Raw genomic sequence first — 19,176 nt, 5'->3', positions numbered from 1 at the left:
CACGTACACGTACATGTACATGTTATAGTATAAGTACGAGCAGCAGCATTCCACAGCACATTCGGAAACTGGCCAGACCGGAACAGGCCATAGACCAAACCAAACGAAATTCACAAATCGCACGAGACCAAGCACGTAAGTAAATTGTAAGCAAGCAAGTAAAGTAAATAGACCTATTCCAAGTGCCTCCAAGCCAATTTCTGCCGTTTGCAAATGAGCACAAATGCTAGAAATCACCCAGTTTGTTTTACGTTTTCACTATCATTTTGTTGTTTTTGCACTGCCAAATTGTAAAAGTTGTTGTTTGCTTTATTCATTTTCGAAGTTGTTAAAGTGCAGACAAATCGTTGTGGAAATTGATGTTGAGCGCCTACTTGTGCATAACCGCCAGCAACAGAATCGTAGCATTTCGTGCAACAAACGCAAGAGGATGCAGTGGTACAGCAACATGTACAACTTAAGCTGGTCTATGCCAGCACCCACGCGTAACGCCAGTGGCGCATTCCGAAGCTCAACAGGATGCCGCGCACTTTTGAATTTATCACATTAATGGTCAGTTTTGATGAAGACTTTAGTTGATTGGCAGCAGCGCCTGGCTTTCTTCAGCATTTGACAAGTCAAGTTCGTTAATATTCAACTTACATATTGACGCCTGCAGGAATTATTGTATACTTGACTATTGCTCACATTTCCTTCGTAGTTTGTGTTTTGGATTCGCTTTGCAATTCGTTGTGTACATATTACACCGCTCTATTCCCAGCCAATCCCATCACATAAATTCTATAATTATCCCAACTTCTCAGCTAGTTCTTCCAGCGCTATTTTTGTACTGTATAAGCTGCGCGACGTAACCAGTAGAGCAGCAAAAACCACATTTTCTCACGTCATAGCAGAATAAGAAGCCGAGACAGACAGATATCACAGCAACAGATAATTTAATTAAATAAAGAAATTATGTTAGTTCCTTTGGTGTATTTAATACTACAGATGTCGTACGATGCTTCTTTCCCAGACGCCGGTGTAGCGAGTAAGCCAACAAACCGGCTCCACGAGCAGCGATTCGTCGACTGTCAGAACAACTTCACTCGCTTACTGTCTAACTCTGTAGAATATACTATATATTTGTATATTTGTCTAGCCGCGTATAAACGCGTCCGTGCTGGTAATATGAGATCAGCAACTTACCAACGAGTTGGACCCTAGAGTTCTACAGCATTCGGCGAACAGTCGGCAGCCTAAGCAGCTGCGTCATCACCCCAAAATGCTTAGCCCCACTTATCTATTTACATGTGTATACTTTTGGCCGGCAGTACAGATGTATGTATGTATGCTTATATGAAATAACAGTTCTCCATTTAGCAAATTGCATGCATAAAAGTGATTTAATAATTTCACGAAATTCTTTATAAAAGTGGATGGCTTTTTATTCTTCGCTTTACAATGCAAAGTTTTTATTCAGTATGGGCATTCAAGTATTATGCGCAATGAATGTGGAATTATCGCAGGAACTAAAATAGCTTCCACGCTGAATTAAGCAATAAAAAAGCCGTCAGCAAAAGGACTTCATTTGTGAATGCCTTTTTTTCAATTTGTTTGAGTACTCACACATATAAATACAGAGATAAGTGTGAATGTATGAAAATTGCTTCCGGTTTGCGGTTATGCGAAAAATTATGGATATGTTGGCGTGTTTTATACTAAAATTAGTTGGGACATCTTAAAAAAAATTGTTATTTGCACATACATATTCGTATGTACAAATCTACTCAGGCGTATTTAACGGCCATGGTAGTGCATAGCATAAAACTAAAATTTCATTGCAAGTATGCTCATAACGCTACACTAATCTTCAACTAGATTTTAATATAGAAAAAATATTCAAAAATTACCTAATTGTATTTATCAGTAAAATTTCTTATATATATATGTATGTACTATTTCCGTTTATTCCAACTAAAATTGTTAGTAACAAAACATTTAAATTTTTTTACTCCTTGAGATTGTTCACATATAAAGTTTGTCTCTTTGTTCGCTTGTTTGTCTGTCACACGACAGACTATATATATTAATAACTAAATAATAATAAAAACCGATTTCAATATTTACAATATTTGTAACAAATTATAATTTGCAAACTGTTCTCATCTCTTAAAAAGTTCAAATGCAGAAGACTGTCAATCTTTGGCAACACCTGTTGTCCCTCTTTTGCACATGGAAACTGGGAAACACAAGCAGTTCCCAGCCTCGATAGCCAACCTACATATGTACAGGAATTTATGAAAATTGCATACATATGTATGTATGTATGTGCAACTAGCTTCCACCTGATATTTATTTATATTGTTATAAAATGATAACGAATGTTTAAACTTGAACTCACTTTATCCAGACATTTCAGCTCTTCAATGGGATACACCACTTTCTGACAACGCGCACAAGTTTTATTCATTTTGCGACTTTTTTGCTCGGTAGCAGCTACTGGTGTTGCTTTGCTATTTATTCGCCTGTTGATGCAGTGGATCACGCGTGCGCACTATAGTCACCTACGGATGCTTTTTTATTGTGATTATTATCGTTTCACCGGGATGTGGCTAGGCTTTGTAATTTGTGAAATTTGTAACTGTGATTGGAAAGCAAAAATATTGCTTGCTTTATTTAATTATATCACACACTAATCTCTTTTCAATTTTTAAGACTTTTGTATTGGTTCACCGATCAAAAAATTATTTTGCAGAAAATTTAGTCCCAAATTTATGTTGTAGTAAAATTTCTAATATCTAGTGCTTGTATTCAATAAACTACAGAACTGAAAAGTGACTGAAAACACCCAACAGACCGAATATAGAAATTCAATCAGAAAAATCCAGTTGGTGTCAGGCGATGTTGTTTGTGCACTGGCTGTGTTGTTTGGGTGAACCTTTTACAAGAATTCGACTTTTTCAGATCTGCTCTTTTCGTTTACACACTTTTTCAACTTTGCCAATTCTTTTTCTGCTCTGCGAACTACCAAAGTAACGAAACGCGACACGATCAACGGCAAATGGCTGAATCAAGTACCAAGTTATAACCAATTGGGAAATATTTATAGCTTCCGCAATGGGAAAATTTCTAATTAGATTGGCGCTATTGAGTCGTTTCAACTAATTGCACTTCGTTACATGTATGTATTTCATTAACAATATTAATATTCACGAATTCCCTCTGAAAGGTATATTTTTAAATGCAATAAACGGTATGTAACTGTTACGCGATAAATATAAAATTACAAGTTCACTACCAGCGCAAGAGAAAGACTGAATAAAAGCAAAATTAAAAACACGAATCAACTGGAGTCGCTCCAATTGCCGCCGCTGGAGCCAACACAGGGTTGCTTTGTATAGGCATGAGAAATGCATTGAAACCTGAAAAATATTGAACACTTGTGGAATAATACTGCACAATAAATTGTCATTCAATGCAATCAGCGCTCAAGCAGCAGCTCTGCTGATTTATCTTTGAAGATATTTTTGGACAACCAAATTAAAAACATGTTAAATTAATATACTGTTTCTAGATGAAGTGGTTATACAAGTTGGTATAAACTTTTATTGAAAGAGTTGCGAAGTTCATTTTGGTTTTTACATGGGTCCAACTACAGCATCGATAAACTCAAGAATATACAGATTAGTCAATTAAACACAGCCAGGCAACACATCTGGTTAAATATTGCTATTCACAATAAATATTTATAACAATTCTTTATAGCAAATATATTTCTTTACACTCATATAATAATATACGCATTTAATATAATGAGGTTAATTTGAGACTCTTCATGTTTATATTTAAAAAGATCTGTTAATTGTGTTATCACATATGCACCGAATCGTATATTACATCGACTATTCACAATAGCAAAGTGTCAATCACTTCTTATCCTTCCCATATCCTTTTCCGTCATTGAATTTCCAATGAAAGTAGTAATTCGGTCATCAGTTTGGCGACAATGAAAGGCGTTGCACCGAAAAATTCATATTCCTAAGCAAATAAATTTAGCAATGAAAGTGCAGTGTGCTGAAACTCGTAAACGTAAGAAAGTGTTCCAATTTACTGTACAATTGTCTTACTTAAGCGGAAGTGTTATGATTGACGGCATTGGATTTTGAAAATGTCCTTTGCAAGTGTGTAGTAGATAATTTTGTGTATCCTAAAATGTAGATGGTCCATCACCATGTACAATATTAGTTTATTAAATGTTTCCCATGTTATATAGAGGATTATTTACTAATTGCAAAATTAATGAAAATAACAACCCTCCTATCGCATGCCACATACGGTGTACCGACCGAGCCTTCATAGCCTCATTACAGCACCGAGGCGTTGATAGGGTGAAAAATCGATAAAAGTTGCTGTATTCGAAATGCCGGTGATGCAGTCATATCGTCGGGCTGTCGGCTAAAAAGCTAACAAATTGCTCATCTACACATCGACCAAGAATACGACACGAAAACAAAACTAAAATACAAACAAAGAGGTGTGCGATAAAAAGAGCCAAAAACAAACTACGCGATTCCTATGAAAGTAAACAAAACAAATAAAAGTGATGAAAATGAATGAATTGTAAGTGAAAAAAATGCCAATGGGTTTCCATGACATTACGGCATGTAATTAGTATGTTGTTATTGTTCAATTAATCCTAACAGCCAGATAGGTGAATCCTAAAAGATCAAGTAAAAAGTGTATTGAGGCTGTCAATAAACTTTTTTTAAATAACTGGATGAATAATTAATTTCAGCAAATATGTAATAGATTATATGATTGATATTAAGCGCGAATGAAAATATTTTCGAATTTTACTGTGATATTGTTTGAAAATCTCCTTCCAAGTACCAAAGATAAAATTATTTATGTTAAGGATACGTACGCAAATACTTCAAAGTATTTAAAAGTGAAATATTACTCAAATATAAACCAAAAATAGCAACACAATATAAGAAACTTCGCAAATTGGCGAAGAGAAACTGGAAAGAGACCAACATGCAAACTCTACGTAAAAAGACCAGTCCCTGTAAATGTAAGTGCCTATATATAAATAATACTACCATGTTCAAAATTTTTCTCTTTGCTAAAAATTATTAATTTGAGTATTTCTTATTTATTATAAAACTGTATAATCATACATTTTCTTAACTTATTATATTTTGAGAGATTTTAGAACAAAATAATCACACAAAATGCAACTCTGCTTGAAGTATCTGCACCTGCAGTCACACACAAGTAAATAAAAACGAATGTATCTGACAATTGCCCAAACGAAACAGTAGCAAGAAGAACAGTCTGCTTTTAGATACATTTGTATTTACAGTTTATTTATTAGATGCATTTACAGTTTGACAGGCAGCTGCACAGTGATTTTATTTACATTTAAGATTTAAATAGCCACTACAGAAATTAATCTAAAAGTGTGTGTGCAAAATTCGAAATAAAATAGAATCGGAAAGCAATAACTTATTTAATAGTAGAAAGTTGATGGTTTATTCAGCACACAACTTCAAAATGTGCAAATATTGATCGCGTATCAGTTGCAGCACTTGCCGAGAAATTTGAAAAGTGAAGATGTGATACTAATTGACCTATTGAATTACTTATTGTACGGGCTCCTGAAAGAGTGAATTGTGGAAAGTTTTGCAATTTACTATTTGGTGTCATTGGTAATTGTATTGCTTAGCTGAAAAAATCTACACATGAAAAATCAATAAACGCAAAGGAGGCATTACGACAGCACGAAAGGAAATACATATGTACGTGTGTTGATAGAGATGTTGCCCGCTGCCGACGAAGGAATGCGACCAAGCTGAAATGTTGTTACGAATTCAATTCGTAGGAGCTGACGTTTATACACACAAATATATGTACATGTAGATTAACAGACAATAGCATGAAGGAAACCAAAAATACCTGCATACTTTCAGCAAGGTATTGTGCTGGAGTCAATTGCCATTTCGCTTGGACATCGTAATCAGTGAATAAATATAAACAATACGACACAGCAATGTCAACCTAGACAACAGCTAGATAGAGCGTTTTGTTTATACTTGCGCATATGCGCACACCTAGTATATATCTATCTACACACATATATGTTTCTGCGACTGCCTGTCAGTTCCAGACACATTTCGCTACTGCCTACAAAGAATAGTACAAGCGCACCTACAATCACTCGCACGGCGCAGTGAGGGGTACGTGCAATACCATTAATCTACGTTCAGAGATATGTTTATTATGCAGATGTATCTGTAGCCAAACAAACAGTGAACGCGTTGGCTGCTGAGCAATTTTGCGCTATTGACTGCGTACAATAATATAAGTAAGCAGTGTGTTTTAGACAGAGGCAATCTCCAGTTCGGCACACAATTCACCCTGCGCCGGCCTACCCCATATTCAATTGTACGAATAAGTGAATATAAGAGAAAACAAATCAACGATTGGAGATAAGCTGCAGCAGTAGTGGGTGAAAACGCCGGCAATGTGGCGCTACTTGAATTCACTGGGGATGTTACGAACGCTGATGATGTGATCGTTGACGCCTGTTTGGGTGTTTTCGTAGTAACGCGTTAAAAAACACAAATTTTATTTTAGCTACCGAAAATGCATTCATGTGTAACTATAAAACAAATGTACATATATTATATATAGTGAACATTAGCTATTTTGATTTAACAATAACAACAACAATAAGCAATAATAACAAGCAAATTAAGCAACGTATGTACGTGTATATAAATTAAGTCAAATTTGAAGCTCATGCTCAGTGAGAACGGATCATATCAGAACAAAACGAAAGAATACAAAGAAAAACATTCCAAATATCGCAAATAATAGCTCGAGCGGTTAGTCGCTGACAGAAAAGGCCATAAGATCGTATTTCACAGATTGTCAATTTAAACGCGTTACAGCAGCATCGTCGACAGTGATTATATTGGATTTCCATCGAGAAATGTCACTGCGAGTGCGCTCGTAATACACGTATTAGGCAATCACCACAATAAGCCGAGCAAAACAGCATTTAATACATAGCGATTGGGGTTGAGCTCGGTTGAGCGGTTCACATTGTCATCAGAGACTATGGTTAAGTCGTTGGTTTCGAAACTATCGGCCGCATCATCAAATTTATCGCTCGCTTCAACGCTCTCCTCGGTTGGTGTGGGCACAGGCGGTAGCAGCAGCGGTGTGCAGGAGACGAATTACGCAAAACGTTAGCATTTGTATTCAAATCAAATTCATTTTGTTGTTTATCCATTTATTTTTAAATTTTGTTAGATTTTCATTATTATTGAAGTCAAATTTTATAATGAAGAGCACATAGTTCACATAGTTGAAAACTAAGTTATATTGTGATAATATCCTAGTTTATAATAATCAATGCGGATAAAGACATTTTTGGCAAACAATAGAGAAATAGATTTATGTGTTATTGTTATTATTTATTTTTAATTCACTATATTCTATTTTCGAATAACAGATCGCAATGATCCGGGTCGATTTTTTGGCGATGGCGTTCAGTTCAAAGCGAAGCTCATTGGGATACTCGAAGTGGGCGAGGCGCGTGGTGATCGCATGTGTCAAGAAGCCTTGCAAGACCTCAAAATTGCCATACGCGCTGCCGGCGAACATAAGCAGCGCATAACCATACACGTGACAATCGATGGACTGAGGCTACGCGATGAGAAAACAGGAGACTCTCTCTACCACCATCCGGTGCACAAAATATCCTTCATTGCGCAGGATATGACCGATTCTCGAGCATTTGGCTATATATTTGGTTCACCAGATAGTGGACACCGTTTCTTTGGCATAAAGACTGACAAGGCGGCTAGTCAGGTAAGCGATTTACTTCTAATAATATGGAAATAACAAAATTAATTTCACTATTTCTAGGTCGTGCTGGCAATGCGCGATCTCTTTCAGGTTGTTTTCGAATTGAAGAAGAAAGAAATCGAATTGGCGCGTCAGCAAATACAATCGAAGTCCATACATGAACATCAACTTGCCTCATTGTCGTCGCTTAAGTCCGTCGCTGGTGGTATTGGAACCGGTTTGGGTGCGCATAATGATCTTAGCAGCAGTGGCGGAGGTGGTGGCGGAAGCACGCTGTCCATGCTAAGTGGAATCGGTGGATCAAGTCGCGCAACAGCGTCGAATAGGTTGGGTGTCAATTTGGATAGTAAGGGTGCAGCGAAAGAGGTTCAACATTTTATACTTGAATGTAAATTTTTTGACTCACAAATATGCCATTTGCAGATGTCACCCGAATCAGTTGCGGATTTGGTTGATTTGGAGCAGGAGTTGAGCTCTCTACAACGCGGCATTACACAAATGGAACGGATTACACCCAACGAGCCAGGACAACCTGCAGTAGGCAGTGCCGCTGGCAAGGCAGTCAACGAGGATGATCCTTTTGGCGACTCATTCACCAGCTTTCCCGTATGTTAATTCTTAGTTATTAGTTCATTCTCAGTTATAACAGCGTACGTGTTTCTTTTCAGACTTACAATCTTTTGCCTCCTCCAGAATCGGGACGCTCACGCCATAAGCCCACTAAGTCAGCTGATACAACGGTAAATCAAACAACAACTTCAGTGAGCGCCGGACAAAATGTCACTCTCTCCTCCTTACTTTCGGCTGCACCGATATTGAACAGTTCAACCGGGACTTTACAACAAGACGATGACGACAGTTGGCTGCATGAGCTGGACCAGCAAAACGATGTGTTTGACACTTCGAAAGCCGGAAATATGAGCATAGGTGTTGGCTTACCAATGGCACCACTCGCGCCCAGCGAATCAACGTCGACCCCGACACAGCAATTAAGTGAACATTCCACACTCGTCGATGTCGATGCAGCTGCCACTGCTGCCAGCAACGCAAACATGCAACCGTCCAGTGGGGCTGCGACGTCCGCATCAGCGTCCACCTTGGGCGTCACATCGTCTTCGCCGACACCGATTTTGGCCGACGGTGTGTCACAGGCAGCTGCGAGCGGTGCAGTGAAGTCAGGTAGATTGGAAGACTTTGATTTTTAATTGGAACAACTTTTCTTTAACAAACTCATAGTTTTTTAATTGACTCCTCTACAAGTTCACTTAAGTTATTTCTAACGGTTTACGGGTATTGTGTTGTAACTATAGCATGTAATTTGTAGTCTACCATGCGGATCTATTGCAATACTAGAAGACTTGTCACAATCTGATTGAATTAATCGAAAACTCTAAATTACTTTCCGGTTTGCCACAGATCCATATTATTTGATATAAAGTACATACATATGTTTGGTTTCTATGATTGTGTTTGTTTCGTCAGTTATATTTGATTATTAGCGTGGCCCTCTTATTCCCATTACTAAACACTCAATAACATTGTCATCCCCGCTCGCACTCGGCTAAGGGGCAGTTTCACTGATTCATCACTTTCTCCCATGTGTTAGATGCTTTTACAGATTTGGATCCATTAGGCACCGGTCGCATACGTCCCTATGTCGATAAGAAATACTTCTTCCAGGAGCTTAAAAACCCACCCAAAAAAGTACTCAACGACCTGTCGTCCGGTGGAAACGGCACTGTAGACATAACGGCTACCGGTGTTCACTACACAGCCGCCTCGGCGGTGGTCGATGAGTTTCTCAGCAAAGAGGGTCTCTTCGAGGATACTCTAGCCGCCGGTATGGATGAGCAAAGCGAAGTGGCTCCGCAAACGTCACAGCAGACACATCATTCTCTATCAGCACCACTTAATATTACTAACACTACTCATACATCAGGTATAGCCGGCTTGCAAACAGCCTTAAACACTAATAAAACAGTAGCTAATCTAACGGCATCTGCAACAGCAGCAACAACAACTACAACAACTTTACTAATCGGTGTGCTCGCACCACCATGCACGGTTAACATTTGCACCTGCACTACAAGCAGTACGAAATACACGAGCACCGCTTCTAATGTTGTTGTACCCAGACTAACGAATACTAACCACCAACTAGCGTCTAGCAACAGTTTACTAACAACCTCTACCTACTCTACTAATACCACAACAGCTTCTACTTTAAGAATGCACCATTACCAGCCGACTTTATCGTCGGCATCGTCTGCGTGCACTACAACAACCATACCCACTAATCTCCATTTAAATCATTACACTTTAGACTCCACGGCGACTGCTGCTGGCACAACGGACGATGTTGTGATGATGCCGCGCGACACCGATCCATTCTCGCCCACGCGCAAGAAGAGTGACCCATTTCAGGAAGGCGGCGACGTGTTTGCCAAGTTGGACCCATTCGAATTTGAATTCAACAGTGGCGAAGCAACCAAACAACAAGGGTCTCCAAGCGCGAGCACGGAGGCCAGCCGTTCTGCGGATGTCTTTAATGGTCCGCTACAAGTTAGCTTGCCTCCAGAGAGCAGTCTTTCCCCCACGACAGCACAGCCGCTGAACACAGCAGCGCAATGGCGTGCTGATGTGGCGCGCCTCGAGCGTCAGATGAGCGAACCGGTCGCGGCGATGGGCAACGGAAGTGCCATAACGGCAGTTGGCGCCAATAGCACGGTGCGTTTGCGGCCCACACCCTCGGGGCAGTTGTCATCGGCAGGCCAGCCCTCTTCCGCTTTCAAGCAACAGACAGCGGATGTCATCTCGAGCATTAGTAACAAGAAGATGCCACATTTATTTGGACAGGCACGTTTCTCCAAGCGTGAATCGAATAGTATTAATATGTGCCGTTTACAGGAGAGCGACTCACTAAGCGAGAATGAGACGGCACCGGAGCCACCACCGCGTCCCGATTCAGCACTGCATGCAGAACCGCCGCCATTACCGCCCAAGAAACAATTCAACGATATTGTTATACGTCCGCGTGTAACCTCGGGTAATGCGGTACCTCCCATCGCGTCGGCGTCTGTGAACAGTCGATATGAGTTCGTCAATATGACGGCGAAGCCTTTACGCGGCTCTAATGCCGAAGTTCCACCGATACCATTGCCATCACGACGTGTTGGCCGCTCGGACGGCACCTATCCTGGGCCTGGACGACCACGTAAGCCTGGACATACCGAGGACGATTACTTGGCGCCTATTAGTGGTATCGGTAGCCTCACGAGCTCCGCCACGGGTGATGTGCCACCACTCTTACCACCTCCAACGCAAATTTCAACGCGCAATCGTGCACAACGCCAGCATTCGCTTTCGAAGTCACAGGATATCTACGAGAATAAATTGGAGATTTTGCAACAGCAGCAGCAACAACAACAATATCAAAAGCGACAGCAAGTGATAACTGATGGCGGCGCTGAGGCCAATAAGGCAACAGCGTCCCTCATACCCGACATCACACTGAGCCAGCTGATGACACTAAGTTTAGATGAGCTGGCAGTAAAGTTGAATGTGCCGGTAAGCAAACTGAGCACTATGACTCTGGTCGAACTAACATCGTATCTCTCGGAGTTCATTGAGAAGTCAAAGCCACAACGCGAGCAAACGCTGGCAAGCCATATGAGTCCTCTACCGACGCGTCGTGCTGATATGCCACCCATTAAACCGGAGCCATCCCCTGTGCCGGCTCAATCAAGCGTGTTTAAGGTAAACTTTGATCAGCAAGCAACATTTGTGGCGAAATTCGACGATACATTTGGAGAGGACTTCTCTCACAGCGCCGATAACCACGGACAAGATGCTTTTGCCAATTTCGAGCAGTTTAATGAACCACCCGTTGGACCGCCTCCAATATACACGGACACTAGCCAAAGCGCCCCGATTGTGCCATCAGCCGATCGTTATGCCGTTTTCCGTGAGATCATTGACAAAGAGCTACAAGAGCAGCAGGAAAACGCGGACCTCATTGGCGAAGTGATTAATGAGAGTGAAGACGTCAGTGGCAGCATAATGTCTGCAACTGATGTTGGAGGGATGACTGCGGTAATGGATGACATTGGGGCACACTTTGAAGCAAACTTTGATGATGACGACTTTCTTACAAGCTCAGTGGGTCCACAGGTACAACCGCCGAAGATTGATACGAAAATCACGGAAGTAGTGGCGCAAGCAAAAGATCGCTACGCTGCCCTTCGTGACATAATTCTGGTTGAGAACCTCTTCGACAATAAGACGCCAGTAGCTTTGCAGGCCTCACAAGAGTTTCCCGAGTTCAGCGACGAGTTCAATGAAGATCAAGATCAAGATCTTAAGCATATAATGGATGGGCGCGCCAGTAGTAGTGATCCAGACCGTTTAGGTTTGGTGGACAGCCGCGGTTTACCAGCGGAGCCTTCATCATCTGCTTTGACTGTCGAAGACGACGACGAAGATGATGATGGTGGTGGCGAAAGCAGTTTGGACAGCAACGATAAGGACACTGGAGTGAGTGGTGGCGGACAGGATAAGTACGAAAAGCTGTCAACATCCACACAACAGTTAGATGGTGAAAAATCCGATAAGCTAGATTTGAATGGCAGCCTACCCGAACGCTGTGCCTCACAGCCTTCATCGAATTTATTGAATGCCAAACAGGATAACAAATTCCTAACGGTAGCAGGCAGCAGCGGACTCTCCTCCTCCAAGGATGATTTGGAAATTGATGAACTCATGCAACGTGCCATATCCAATTTATCTTTGGATTCCCGCGAACGCATCTCACCTGCGAATTCAGCGACCAATATGCCCACTGTAATAGTGACATCGGGCAGTTCCATAGCTCTGCCACGCCCAAACGCGACACTCTCATCTCAGGCGCAGTTCAATGATGTTAGCACTTCACCAATTCCGTTACAGAAGTCCCCTATACCAGGTGCTGTTCAGCAGCAACAAAGATCGCCACTAAGCAAATCACCACAGGCTTCACCAGTCTTATCCCAACTATCGGCTGTTTCGAACCTAATCGACACAGCCACAAAACAAATTAACACAGGCAGCAGCTTGCAACAAGAACCCGAAGTAAAACATTCTAAGGAGTTTTGGGCGACTTTCGACTCACCTAAGCCAAGTATCGAAAAGGTGGATAAACGCGGTAGAGCAGCGACGAAGTCTACGGCGAAGAATTCATTGTTACATTTGCCACCTCCACCACCTTCGAACACCTCACAGAACGATACTGCTGAATCACCATGTTCGTCTGATCCACGCGATTACGGTTGGAGTAAGAGTGCGGGCGTCAGTCGTCGTTGGCAAAGGAAAGATCGTCATCAGACTTCGTCTTCATCGCGCGATATCAGTCCATGCGATGATGAACCCTCTGATTTTCAGAAACAAAAACGCATTCCTAATGTGGTGCCCCCGATACCACCGCCATCTTCAGATCGCCATGGGTACTATATGAGGCACCCCCGTCGTTTGAACTCTTGTGACGAGGATTATGAGTAAGTAACATTGGATAAGTTCCAAGCCGTGAAGTATCAGAAATGTGCTTGTTTTTAATTATCTGTTAATCTTTTAATAGTTACGAAGAGGAATTCAGCGCACGACGTGATCATCGTAAGTTGAAGCCAGGACTTTCGCGTAGCCGAGATAATTTTGATTTAGGTAAATACTGCTGGCTTGTGGATTTATTGTATTTACTTAACCACGTAATTCTTATTTCAGAATCTCCCAGTTGGTATCGTCATGCCCCACACCACACTTGGTCACCGCAGGATATGGAACAAGCAGCTGGCATGCGCGCTCGGGCCTTCGAACGCAGTGCCTATGAGCGCACCACATACGGACCGCCCGTCTACGACAAACGTGGCGTTGCAATGCCGCCTAACGCATCTTCTAGTTATGATCGACGCAGTGGTTACGACAAACGCAACAAATACTATCGCGACTATGCACGTCCCAATTACGATTTCGATGATTACGGTGATTCGCCCCATGACCGTTATCGTGATGCAGGAAGTTTTGAGAAACCGAAAGCTGGACGACGCGCCGACTATGAGAATATTTACGACGAGGGCCGTTCACCCATGAGTGTTATGATCGGTAGTAGTGTTGGTGGCAGCAGTGGTTATAAGACACGCGGTGGCGATTATATGTACGATCGAGAGCGTAAATCCTTCGATCGGGAAAGTGTCGAATCGTTTGAGAGTGCAACACGACGTCGGCGCAGTTTCGGAAGTGGCGATGTTTATGGGAGTATGGAGAGCCATGAAGAGTTTCGCGAACGTTATGGACCGGAGAAGACACGTTCACTGCGAAAGGGCATGAAGTTGCGAGCGGCTGGTGATATTGAGTACGAACAAGATTCGGAGAACGATTTTCATCAACGCACACGTATGAGCAGCGGTGGAAATAGTATTAATGCCCCAGATACGCGCAGTTTGCAGCGTCCGAATCAGTTAATATCGGGTAACACGGGAAGCAACATGAGTATGGGGCCTGGACAGCCAAGGGCGCGTAAGAGTAGCGGTTCCAGTCCTTGGGATGGCGAAGGTAAGCAATATAAATCTCTTTCCTACTGTGAATATCTTTCTTAAACATACCCCTCTTAAAGAACCACCATTGCCTGGCCAAAAATCATGGAAACGTCCATCAAGTGCGGCCGACTCAGAACGACGTTTGGCCGAGAGTAGGCGGGTGGCCGCACTCGGACAGACACCCTCCGGCTCAGATGGCGAGAAAGATCGCAGGTAGGTCATGGTTTGTGCAGTCTAAAAACCTATTTTTTATCAACATTATTTCTATTCAGGTTTCGCAAAAAGCAACGGTCGCGTGGCAAAGATATCCCTTATACCAGCTCGGGTCCACCACCACCCACTTCTAGTAGTCGATATAGTAGCACTGTTGCCGCAGCAACTCATCCTCGTGACAATTACGATTATATAACATACGACGATGACGATGTCGACGATGAGGAAGACTATGCGGACGAGGATTATGACGAACCGCCCACTGATGAGGACAAATTCGAACGCTTGAATAGACGTCGCCACGAAATGCATCAACGCATGTTGGAGAGCGAACGACGACAGCATTCAATGGGGAAAGTACCCATCAGTTCCCTCAAATGCAGTGCTCCCACAGCAGCAACAAAGAAATACCCCACAAGAGGCGGCGAATATGATTTCGACGATTATGAGCAATCTCCAACATCGCGTTCGAATGCGAGCGCCAGTCTGGCTAGCGCCGCCAGCTCGTACATAGCTACAGCTGGTGCCGGTGGCAGCGCTGGAAGTGCAACGAAATTTAGTTTTGACGGTGGTTTCGAATCGGACTTCAACCAAAGCTCCCCACCGCCAGCACCCGCTGGTACTGCGTCCAGTTGCAATTCTACACCTGCAGCCACCACCACAGCGAGCGCGTGCGTTACACCAGCAACTAAGTCGTCCTTCCGCTTCTCAAATGACTTCTCCGAACGGGAAAAATTGCATGGCTTCCCACCAAACTCCACCAGTGTAAGCAGTTCGCAACAGTTGGATTTGGAGAGCACGCAGTCACCAGCAACGCATGCAATACCACCAATCATCACACAGAAATTGCGTTTCGACGATAATGTGAAGGTGTCACAGTTCGACGACGCCGCTTTCGAAGATGACTTCTCCAATGCGCAATTCGATTTCGAAAAGGAGGACCAGTGGCACGCGGACTCACTGCAAAGCGCCAGCAACGCAGCGCTCATGACGACCGCCGCGAAGAAACACAATCTGCGAAACAGCAAACTGCAACAGAGACAGGAATTGATTAAGAAATCCGAGTCCATCAACATTTTCGGCAAGAAATCGGAGGATCCCTTCGAGGACGATGAGTTCTTCAAGGCACCGCCTGATGTCATATTGGCCAACAACAACAGCAACGGACAACAACTGAGTAAATCGGGTGCGGGCAACGGTGGCGGGTTTCAATGTGACGACGACTTCAATTTCGCCAAATTCGACGAAAATATGTGATTTGATCAATTGTTTGCACGAAACGCGCGAACTGAGCATGTAACCCAACAACAAAAGCAAACCACAAATATTGGTGATCAGTCGAGCGTTGAACCACCAGGTGATAGCAATGAGCCCACGCACCGAAATCGGCTTAGAAGCGTCGCCACGATGGCACCAAGCGACGAGGAAGACGAAGATGATAATTATGCCGAGATCAATGTGATTGCCGATCACGATTACTATTACATAACCAATCTGAATGATTACTACTATCAGCAGCAGCAGGAACAACAAAAGCAACAACAACTGCAAACACAATTACAACAATCGAACAGTTCGGCGGCACTCTGCGCCAGCGCTGCTGAGCACGGTGTATACGGCAACGGCACAGTGCGCAAAGAAAACGGTTATTTCACACAAAAACATCACTCGCAACAACAACATCAACAACAATACGAAAGTCTTAAAGGCACACTGCTGCGCAATACGAAGAAGTGTCGACGTAAAATAGTTTCCTTAAATTTTCTAATGAAGAACTTGATTATGTACCGCCTTAAATACGATATTCTATAGGATGGGCACATGAGGTCAACGCTTACATATTTACAAAAACTTGCTATGTGTCATACTCTCATACTCATACATATAAATGCTGTGGAGTGTGCTTTCTTAACCCCCACAAGCTTTCGACAATTTGAGATTTTATTTTAAGCAATGTTTTGTTGTTAGCAAAACGAATATATTTTTTTGATTTATACTCACCAATTGTTTGTAAATAATGCAACCAAATTGCAATCACCAAGTACTCACAACGGACGGCACTGTGGATTCTATGTGGAATACGAGTTGATGAACACTTGTATTTCGTGCTGAGCACTGCTTTCGCCTCGGATTGTGCACACATAATCTGAGTTGTAATAAAACTGTGTTATTTTCTCCATTATGTTTATGATTTTTAATGATTAATTATTGGCTAATAGCAATAAGTGACCGAACTGGCGACGTGAATGTGCGTGTGCGTGTATATAAGGAAATCAAATTAAATTATAATTAAATGAATGAAGCAATGTTTATGTAACTTTATAATATCTATGTGTACATACATATACATATATATATAATATATAATATATACATATTTAGTTAATGCAATCGTACATACACTCACATGTGTGCGTGTGTGTGTGTGTTGGGGAGAATCGAGGTGTTGTTGCAACAACATTATTTAGTACGGCTAACGAAATGTTATCCAATTGAAATGTGTAAAACTAAATTAAATATCGCAATAACATACATACATACGTATATAATATACTATTTATAAAGAAGCAGCTAGAAGTGCAGTATAGCGCAGCCATAGTTCCAAATGTATTCGAACATCACTCAGTTAGAAAAACTACAATAAATACTAAATAATATTAACTAGTTAAAATCATTGCAACCTAATTGTAAACTAATCGTACATACATACATACATATATACATAATGGCATACATACAAACAAACATAGTATTCGAGGTACATAATTATAAAGAATTGAACACAACCCAAACCCAGCACACTGTTAAACTAACACAATGAGAACAACAACAACAATAGCAACTAAATAATTATTATAGTAAAAGCAGCAAATGAGAGTTAAAGGATTTAGATTTCGTTCAAACAATTCACTAAAGTGTTTTCAAAGATAATAATATAATGATGTAGCAATAATCAAGCCAAGACGAAGAAACTCAATCCAAATTGTCATTCATGCAAATTCCAAAAATTCCAAAAATATTCAAAATAATTGAAATTAAAATAAAAGTAATTCCAATAAGAAACGAATAAGATGATTACGATTACGACTATGATTATAGACGAGTAGTTACGAACAAAATATTATGTACGTACATAATACACTCATCAACTCTTAAATTAAGTAAATTTAGTTAATTAATACTAAAATGCAATGCAACTAAAACAGAAAAAGAAAAGCAAAGAAAAGAAGGCAAAAGATCGAACAAATTATGCAAATGAACAATATATAATAACTAATACTATATGTATATCGACGATATATGAAATTAAGTCTCACGGCAATATGAATGGAAATCAATGCATACTCACTCACGCTGAAGACGAAGGCGGCATTTCTTTGGTTTGTTCGAAAATGTTTGAGAAAAAAAAAATGAAACAAAAAACAGAAATTATGTAACGACAAATATACATACTTATTAAGAACAAATATACAGTATCTAAATTAAATTCAAATCTCCAGTATTCAATTATTTAGTCAGAAAAGGTGTTTGGTGTTTATACCCTCCACACTTTGGGTTGGGTATAGCGCGTCAAATTAAGGAGGGGTTGATTATGTCGGGTTAGTTTCTACGGCTGATCCCCAGGGGAACAGCTAGAGATTTGTCTTTTGGTAAATCAAAAAAATCCAGTAGGTACATCTCACGAATACTGCATTGGATGTGTGGCAACGATCATTTAAAAAAGATGGAAATCGGACTATACATTTTCAAGGCCTCATATATAGAACATAAATACCTCAGCAGCTGTGCCTAATTTGTTACTGTAAATATCGGTAATTCTTTAAGATATTTTATAACAAGTAAGACAGAATTTTTTCTTTTAATAATGTGCTTCTGTGCCAAAAATTTACCTAATATTCGGTTTTTTAAACAGATGGTGAGTTTTATACCATTTATATCGGTTAATATGTGAGATAGCTTAGCAAAATGAACTGAGCATATAATCTTGAATATAATCTAGATTTGTGGAAAGACTGAACGAAATCGGCCCAGGAATTGTACCTGCCCTTATATACTTTATATAATGATCTTCGTTATTTTAGTGGAATATATGGGTGAAATTGAGTGTTATCTTAACAAAATTAAATAAATTGCGTGAGTATAAATTCGAGTCGATTTGGGTACGTCCTTATTTTCTTGTTAAATAAGCATTAAGAATATAAAACCAAACATCGGTCTATTCCTTCCACCATTCTATACACTCTTTTATTAGTTTAATGCTGAAAATATAGAATAATCGGCTGCGTTTGCGCTTAGCCCTTCCTTACCGGTCTCTTCTTTAATTTTCGAGAGTTCTACAGCTAAAACGAACTTCACAGCTTATCATAAAGCTGTTTACCAACGATCCCTTTTTGGTTTGCAAACATTCCCACATTTAATTTATCCATATTAGTAAACAAATTTAGTCGGTTTTTTTCATTAAAAGATTTCATTTCACACGTTACAAAGTCAATGTCAAAGTACATGCTTTTAATATTTTCGGTAGTTGTACTACTAAGCAAAA

General features: G+C 40.9%; 3 protein-coding genes across 7 annotated transcripts in view; 2 read left to right on the top strand and 1 right to left on the bottom strand.

Annotated features, from left to right (window-relative positions):
- The window catches only part of Lasp_2 (LIM and SH3 domain protein Lasp), a 42,347-nt gene extending 39,029 nt beyond the window's left edge, over nucleotides 1-3,318 (bottom strand). For 2 of the 4 annotated variants that reach the window (XM_029039846.2, XM_029039850.2), the window contains exon 1: nucleotides 2,381-3,318. In XM_029039846.2, the coding sequence (XP_028895679.1) occupies nucleotides 2,381-2,449 (69 nt within the window). In that variant the 5' untranslated portion in view covers nucleotides 2,450-3,318. The remainder of the gene's footprint in view (nucleotides 1-2,380) is intronic. The other 2 variants (XM_029039863.2, XM_011182719.3) reach the window with 2 other exon arrangements.
- Nucleotides 1-19,176, top strand: part of LOC114804294 (nematocyst expressed protein 3-like) — a 67,749-nt gene that overhangs the window by 30,908 nt on the left and 17,665 nt on the right. The window lies entirely within an intron of this gene.
- On the top strand, nucleotides 5,274-18,126 carry LOC105211347 (protein disabled). Its single transcript, XM_011182732.3, has 10 exons — nucleotides 5,274-7,234; nucleotides 7,502-7,860; nucleotides 7,918-8,223; nucleotides 8,281-8,463; nucleotides 8,526-9,036; nucleotides 9,464-13,385; nucleotides 13,466-13,548; nucleotides 13,609-14,436; nucleotides 14,498-14,633; nucleotides 14,693-18,126. Exons 1-10 carry the CDS (start codon nucleotides 7,105-7,107, stop codon nucleotides 15,888-15,890), a joined length of 7,656 nt encoding a protein of 2,551 aa, XP_011181034.1. The 5' UTR covers nucleotides 5,274-7,104; the 3' UTR covers nucleotides 15,891-18,126.

Source organism: Zeugodacus cucurbitae, chromosome 4 (genome assembly GCF_028554725.1).
Source record: "Zeugodacus cucurbitae isolate PBARC_wt_2022May chromosome 4, idZeuCucr1.2, whole genome shotgun sequence".
NCBI lineage: Eukaryota > Metazoa > Arthropoda > Insecta > Diptera > Tephritidae > Zeugodacus > Zeugodacus cucurbitae.
Note: the sequence above shows the minus strand (reverse complement) of the source record. Positions and strands in the feature narration are given on the sequence as shown.